Source organism: Pan troglodytes, chromosome X (genome assembly GCF_028858775.2).
Source record: "Pan troglodytes isolate AG18354 chromosome X, NHGRI_mPanTro3-v2.0_pri, whole genome shotgun sequence".
NCBI lineage: Eukaryota > Metazoa > Chordata > Mammalia > Primates > Hominidae > Pan > Pan troglodytes.
The window spans coordinates 15,510,662-15,519,025 of NC_072421.2; the positions used below are offsets into that span (position 1 = coordinate 15,510,662).

The following is an 8,364-nucleotide window of genomic DNA, read 5'->3' on the forward strand; positions in this document are numbered from 1 at the left end:
ACAGTCCCTCAAAATGAAGGGTTATTTTTGGTTTTGTTGTGTTCGAGTTGCTTTGTTTTCTTTGTTTTTTGCTTTACCAATTACTGATGGCTTGCTTTTCTATAACTGTGAGAGGAGATCACTGTTCTCCTGCAGAAAGTGGGAGGGAGGCTTGGTGGTGGGGTACTGAAGCTCAAGGAAAGTACCTTTCTCCTATCTAGAAAGGGAGATTTCCTTCAAATCATAAGATATTTGGATGAATTCTACTGAATACCATATAAACACTTTCATTTGAATTTTACCGAATGGTATCTGCAATATGTTGTGTTCCTTATACATGCATTAATTAACGAAGCTGGAAGATACATATACACAGAGCAACTGTCTTAGGTGAACCTGGGGAAGAGGAATGAGGACTTTTACCTCTGTTACATAGACTTCTGTGTATAACTGTTTTCATTTTATATTTTACTTTTATAAGAAAATTGATTAACTTTAAGAACTTATGTTTTCTTTGGATTTTAATAGGTTAAGATGCCATACTGTTGAAAGCAGTAAACCAAACACTCTTACGTTAAAAGACAATGCTTTCAACATGTCAGATAAAACCAGTGAAGATATATGTCTACAAGTAAGTATACTTTCTTCCTACCCAAACAAAGTTGTTAATGCTGATCAACATTAGAAATCCCTTTTTTTCTCACGGACATAAAGAAAAACATTTGGCATAGACACGACAGAAATACTGTCTTCTTTGTGAAGAGATGCCAAATCAGAAATGGTAAGCAGGCCAAGTGTGGTGCTGCCTGTAATCCGAGCACTTTGGGAGGCCGAGGCAGGAGGATCACTTGAGCCCGGGAGTTTGAGGCCAGTCTGGGCAATATAGCGAGACCCTGTCTGTACAAAAAAATTAAAAATGAGCCAGTTGTGGTGGCACACATCTATAGTCCCAGCTGAGGCAGGAGGATTGCTTGACCCTGGGAGGTCAAGGCTGCAGTGAACCATGATCATGCCACTGCACTCCAGCCTGGGCAACAGAACAAGACCATTTCTCAATAAAAAAAGAAAAGAAATGGTGTAAGCAGTGAGTTATTTTTGGAGATCTACTAACCATTTGAAAGCTCTGGCCATTTTTAGCAAAGCACAAGGTACTTTGGGGAGTATCAAATAATTCAGTCTTGCAGAAAAAAGTACCAATTAGTGCATTTAAATTTGAAAGAGACAGAGGGGCTCTCTGAGTAGCTGAAGGCTGCTTAAGGGTTTCTGTACCTCTAGGAACTGACTGCTCTGCTCCTGTCTCAACTACAAATTTAGACCTCTCAAAATGAGAATAAGCATAGACATATCTGTCCACCAAACAAATCTAATGCCCTGTTGCACTTCCACCTCCTTCCACCAGCCTTACAGAGTAGTGGGCCCCATCCTTTCAGTGTTTGGATTTCTAGTATTCCTGTTTGTCATGCCCATGATTAATGGCTGTTTTATTGATATAAATCTTTCATCCCCTCTTCCCTCTTCAGCTCAGTCGTTTACTAGAAAGCAATAGGAAGCTTGAAGACCAAGTTCAGCGTTGTATCTGGTTCCAGCAGCTGCTGCTTTCCTTAACAATGCTCTTGCTTGCTTTTGTCACCTCTTTCTTCTATTTATTGTACAGTTAAAGAAGTGGTGCCGGGTAGGAACCACGGTTCCTTCGTCCATTAGTTGGAAAAAGTAACAGACCTAAAACTCTACCAAGCTACTAAAAACATTGCACATCTGTGCTTCCTAAAAGGAAATATGCAGCACGTGGAGGGGAACACATACATGTCTTGAAAATAAACTGCTAGAATAAAGAAATGCTGGAGAAATTGATTATAAGAGACTATAGCTATTTAGTAAAGTAAGTAAAGGCATATCCATTGTGTAAATTAATAGTTTAAATATAATTTATTTTTTCCTTTTGATCTGAATACTTTTAAAGCTTAAGTTTTATCATGTAAATACATTAGCTAAACTGAAAAGTATAAGTAACATGCTTTGTTGCAGCCAAAAAATGTAATCTGCTTTTTTATGACAGAATTATTATAGCTGAGCTGACTTACTAGCTTTTCTATACTATGTATATAGAAGAACATGTATATTGAGAAAGAAAACATACTTATATAGAGGAATTTATGTAACCATGACTTTGTAATTTTGAGAATTCCTCCCAGTGATGGTCAGTATTCTTTTGGAATGTAAACCGATTTAATGCCAAACCACCTTAACCTTTGTTTCTCAGTGTTCCTTAACAGCCTGCCTTTTATTAATCTCAGGCTTTTTTATGAACACTCTTATTTCAGTAGAATTTGGAAAACTAAGCGTGGTTGGAATTTCTTTGAATTCTGTTAGTAATGCCCAAAAGAAAAGTCTCAAGCAGTCCCCCTATCCAGTCATTTTTATGGAGTTTCATGTTGTCCACTATAGCTGGACACTGAACCTTTTGCCTAATTTATTATAAAGGCCTGACCCTCTATTGTCCCATCTTCACCCCCATTCCAGAGCAGAGGAGTCTCTGTGGACCATGAATTGCACTGTCTCCCTCCGCATTTCTAAACGAAAGGTGTTAGATATAAATTTTTTTGAAAGGTTAGTTGTTTGAGATGCTAAGCAGGATAATAAATTTAGATTTTAAAATGTTCCCTGTAAAAGTCAGCCCATGACAAGGAAATTTACAAAATACTAGAGTATCTAGAAGGGTGAAAACAAAAAAAATAAAACAAAAAGAAACACAGACGCCCAGGTGTCAGCTCTCCATTTAAAGAATGAAAAATGTAACTCATGATGATCTGTGAAACCTTCAAACTAGGACCAATTGACTTACTTGATATTCTGCCTTTGATATGGTGTAGTACCCACCCGGTATTCCTAAAATCCTAAAAAGATACACCTTGCAGTAGCAGAGGCAATGAAATGAGTTTGTTTTCTCATTAATATGACCAGTTTGGGTCTATGTTGGTTCACATGTACATCTACTTTATAGGAAAGAAAAAACAGTCGTCTCCCTGTAAAATGTTGAGTTTTGATTGAGCCATGTTTGGAGATTTTATTACTATTCTGAAGGGTAGTGTTGTTGGCTTTCATCTTCAAGAAGTTGATTCCAGAATTGAGTTATGAAGAATGATATAACAGTTCCTTCAAAATTGGCCTAGGAAATAAAACCTTAAAAGGACACTGGTGTGCTACTTTGTCTTAATTTGGGCTTTTCTGTTTCAGTTTGCCACCTCCAGCTGTGAAATGGACTGCAGTCCACCCTAAGTACTGTGCACAGTATCTCCCTGTGTGTGTGCACAGTGGCTTCCCCTTACATGGTAGATTTTTGGCCTTAATATAATCTAATCCCAAAGTAGTTGTGTATGTTTTCTGTTCCTTGGCAAATAAATGAAGAAATAATTAGCCAAGATTGAAAATGTATTGTCCTAACGGTGTCCCTTTAATGTTTCATATGAAAAATTATGTTGACCCACTAAAATATCCTTGCTCAATGTCTGGTCAGTTGAATTTAATAACATATCTTGTTAATGTTTGTGTGTCTATTAAATGTGACTAAGCAGGATTACTGAAAATTCACTATAAAATCAAAGGCATCTAAACGTTTGTACTTGTCTTGATTAATCATGTATTTACACTTGATTTTTTTCTGTCTTCATTTGTTTTTATTTAATCATAATTGCATGATTTTTTTGGTACTCTAATCAGTAATTTTATTTTTAATCATGTCATTACCTATTCATGACCAAATTACCAAGGAACCAACATTTAGATTTAGATATTTGTTTTCACTTAGGAATGGAAATTAATAGATTTTCCATGAAAGCATTAGTGAAATATCATTACCTTGATCTGCAAGTAGCCTAAAAATGCGATTGCTGGTAAACCTGGCCTCAAATTTCATACTACCATAACTGTTTTTATATATTGCCACTAATTTTGACTGGATTTAATAGCACTTTATTGTACAACTACAAAAAAATATATATTCCTAGAATTGTTGCCAGTGTAATTTCTCTAATGTTCTGGTGCTTTTCATATATTTTCAGTATTTTTATTACTATATTGGTATTTTCTTTGTATAAATTGATTAAAAGAACATGTTTTCTATTTTAATATGTTTTAGAAAAATAATTACATTTATGAAATAAATATCATCAGGAAAAAAACCTCTGGTCTCTAATTGATAAAGCATCTTAAAGAAAATCAATATTCAACCTCACTCTGACCTTTTAAAGATCATAGTAATTTCTTTTGGATCTGCTTTGCATTTTTATAAGGACAGTACTGCAGGCCTCCAGAGATACAATTCAATGTCAGGTTAGCCTGTCCTTTAGTGTGTCCTGTTTCTCCTCGTCCCCATGTCGGGTGTAGCTGCTCTTCAGTGTAGTTCTTCGTTTTCCCCAGTCATAGCATTGGACCCACTGTCATGCTTACAGCTCATTGTGGAGCCTGTTGCTGGAGCTGCAATGAGTCAGAATTGCCACGTAGTTTCCCCAGTCCTAGTATCCACACATAGTTCTCTCTGACAGCAGCAAGCAGGAGGCAGGCTAACAAGAAGTCTGCCCAACTGCCAGACACACAGGGAAGATAGCAGTGTGGCACTGATCATTCTGAAATCAGACAACACGCTCAGGACCCGGGACCTGGGGGGTGTTGCAGAGGGGCAGCAGGGAAGCCCAGGATGGTGATGTTAGAGGTTCTCAGGGTTGTTGATGTCTGGTCTGTCACCACTGAAATATACAACCTCCCAAATGGCAGCTACCTCTCCATAAAAATAGCATGAATGGGACAGGTCCCTCTTCTACACTGAAAAATATGTGGAGATAACAAAATCAGGTGGTTAAAGAGTCCCAACCCTCTGATAAATTCAAAATAGAGCCACAAAGAATGTTAACCTGCCAACAAACACCATACCGACCCGGGATGTGACAGGGTGGTCTCCGTCCCTAAAGGGCACAATTTTCTAGGAGACTAGAGCTCCTGTCAGGAAAATCTCCAGCTAGGTAGGAAAGGATTGATGACTTTACAACAGTCTTCAGCTCTTTCTCCCCTAAATGTTTACCATCAATTCTAGGTTTCCTGACATCAGAACAATATGGGCCCTCAAAAGCATAGGGCTCCCCCCTCTCCCTGGCCCAAAGAGACACACTAGAAATCTGTTCCAACTGAAACAATGGTTGTTGGGAGTGAGGGCTCTGAGGTAAGACTACCTGTGTGACTTGCGAAAGTTAGCCAGTTTCAGCCTGCTTCCCTAAGTGATAATCATAGTACTACTCCACAGGTTAGGTGTGAGAATGAGAGAAAATAACGCATTTAAAGCATGCATGGAGTCTAGCCTTGCTTTGTTAATATATTGCCTCCACCTCCTTGTCAATTCTCTAAACTTTTTCCTGTTTTTTATCCACTCTTGCATTCTTGGCACCTCAATAAAATTATCAAATCAGTTCTTTCACAGCTGCATCTTAATTTGTCCTTATGTTGAATAAAAATTATCTCCCTGTAATGTCCAAAGAGTCTCATACCTTCCTTATTCCCCACTCATGTTGCCTGCCATGAAGAGTGAGACCAATCTCTTCCACATGTTAAAATATTTGAAGACGACTGGTTTAACTGACAAGAATACAGAGAAATATCTCCCTGACCCATAGGGACAAGATTTGTGCACATTTTCAAGTCTTCCTAGAGGGAAAATTTGAGTGGTCCTTGAAACCAGCAGTTTTCCCACGCTTATCTTGAGCAGTCTTAAGACAAAACATACTTGTCATAACACGCAAATATGGTTGAGCAGCTTGAGTCAGATACCAAATAATTTTTTGGTCATAAGTGGAATACATCATAATATCTTGTCTTTTATAGATAAGGAAACCAAGGGTCCAGGAAGTAATTTTTTCCCAAAGTAACATGACTAGTTGGTGTCAGAACAAAGAGTTTAATCTTTCAAGTCCAGTGCTGTCATAACTGCCCAGAGCTGCCACATTTGAGTAGTAGGTTAAAATGCTGAACAGGTAGGTCTGAGAACTTTACTTCACCAACAGTATGAGAAGAAAAAAGAATGAAGATAAAATACTTGAGAAGCAGAGGTGACAAAGTAAAATAGCCACTCAGGACCCTTGGCTGGAAGTTTTTTGGTATTCTAACCTATAGACAGACTGCATTAGTCCATTCTCACACTGCTATAAAGAACTACCTAAGACTGGGTAATTTATAAAGAAAGGTTTAATTGGCTCACGGTTCTGCAGGCTACACAGGAAGCATGGCTGGGGAAGCCTCAGGAAACTTACAATCATGAGAGAAGACAAAGCAGAAGCAGGCATGTCTTACGTGGCTGGTGCAGGAGGAAGACAGAGAAGGGGGAGGTGCTACACACCTTTTAAAAAACCAAATCTCATGAGAACTCACTATCACAAGAACAGCAAGGGGGAAATCCACCCCCACAATCCAGTCGCCTCCCACCAGGCCCCTCCTCCAACATTCCCCAATTTGGCATGAGATTTGGGTGGGGATGCAAATTCAAACCGTATCACAGACCTTATTTTCAAAAAGGTTTTAAACATACAGGTTAACATATGTTTGCTTTGTGGAGTGGTTTGATGTGCAGCATCAACCTTCAGGGAGGTTTATTCATCTCTCTGTAGAAGGGCATATAGTAGGGTGTGTTGCCACCAGTTGTCTCAGGAGCCATAATCTAGTAGCCTGAACAGATCTTGTATTTAATAAAATCAGAGCACATATGTTAGTTTTCTATTGCCATATAAAAAATTTCCACAAGCTTAGCAGCTTAAAACAGCACAAATGTATTACCATCTCACAGTTTCTGTGGGTTGCAGTGGTACAGCATGGCTGGGTTCTCTGCTCAGGGGCTCGGTAGTCTGAAATCAAGATGTCAGCTGACTGCATCCTCCCTGGAGGCTCCACTAGGTAAAGAGGCACTTTCAAGTGCCTTCAAGTTGTTGGCACAATTCATTTCCTTGTGACTATAGGACTGAGGTTGTCAGTTTGCTAGCAAAAGGGACTACTCTCAGCTCCTAGAGGCCCCTCCCAGGTCTTTGCAGCTCCCCACCCCTATAGGCAGTTTACAGCATGGCTGTTGCTACCTCCAATCTTCCTTCAGAAAGGGCCGAGTTCCTTTTAAGGGCTCACCTGATTAAGTCAAGCCCACCCAGGACAATATCCCTTGGGATCAACTCTAAGGTAGTTTATTCAGAACCTTAATTATATCTGCAAAATTCTCCTTAATCATGGGAGTGATACCCCAACACATTCACAAGCAACACCCCACCCCCGTACTCAAGGAGAGATGCTTGGTGTGTGTTGGGTGGGACCTGCAAACTCATCCAATTCAGTCCCCCAGGAAACAGAGGGTTGAAAAGCTGAACTCAACCTTAAGCAGTGTGATTGACAGCTTTGAATTCACAGATGTTCCACACCTGAAAGGAAATAGACTAGAACTTCTTCATTAGGCACCAAATGGCGGGTGTTGAGACAACATATCTCTATCTTAGTTGGCTTTCTCTAATCTCGCAGCTTCAGTTCACACAAGTATTCAAACTTTTATAAGTAAATTGTTAGAGGAAAGTATGTCACCACTATTTTAAACATTTATTCAATCATAAAAAGCACTTAAGAAAGATTCTCACAATGAGTTAATTTGCTAGGACAAAGGGTACTTCCAGTAATTGTGTTCTTTTATAAATGAAGCTCTAGTGAAAGCAATTAGCTTTTTTAACTTTCCCTTTTCTTTCAGAATAATCCATTTGCTTCAGTTGAGTTAGTTTTCTTAGACATAAATATGCTCCGTGGATGTAAGTAAATAAGGTTAAAACTATTTAAAAAAAAAAAAGGAAACAATTCTTACAGAAACCTGCATCATGATATCCAACATTTATATTGTCCAATTTACTTTGGATTAAATTCTAGTGCCTTGAATTCTATTATACCAGAAAGTCCTCTGCACATTTTCAAGTTGTTCTGGAGCTATGTATACATGTATATGTGTTTAAAAATCTCACTGATTTCTTGGTTCATTTTGGAAATCATGTACATATGTGTGTATTCTTAATAAGTTTCTGAATGCAAGAAATTTCCAAAACTCCTAATATTATGCCTGACCCTTTCATTGCTGAATCTGAGACTATAACAAACCAAGAAGCCAATCATTTCTGTTTCTCAATCCAGTACCTATTTATCTTTTTTGCATCAAGTTTTCACTCTAATACTATCATACAGATTCGTTCAGTAGAACTTATGAAATTTGCCCTGAACTGCCTTCGCCCACTACCATGCAAATATGGTTGAACAACTTGAATCAAATACCAAATAACTGTTTTCAGTCATAAACTAAATGTCAAAAATGTGTTTTGGGTACTTTTCCAA

The 8,364-nt window shown here is 38.4% G+C and overlaps 1 protein-coding gene across 2 annotated transcripts in view; it reads left to right on the top strand.

The window, feature by feature from the left end:
- Positions 1–3,989, top strand: part of MOSPD2 (motile sperm domain containing 2) — a 48,994-nt gene extending 45,005 nt beyond the window's left edge. The window contains exons 14-15 of one of the 2 annotated variants that reach the window (XM_520943.8): positions 508–610; positions 1,500–3,590. In XM_520943.8, the coding sequence (XP_520943.3) occupies positions 508–610; positions 1,500–1,637 (241 nt within the window). In that variant the 3' untranslated portion in view covers positions 1,638–3,590. Of the gene's footprint in view, positions 1–507; positions 611–1,499 lie in introns of both variants that reach the window. The other variant, XM_016943745.4, reaches the window with a different exon arrangement.
- The last annotated feature ends 4,375 nt before the right edge of the window (positions 3,990–8,364 follow it).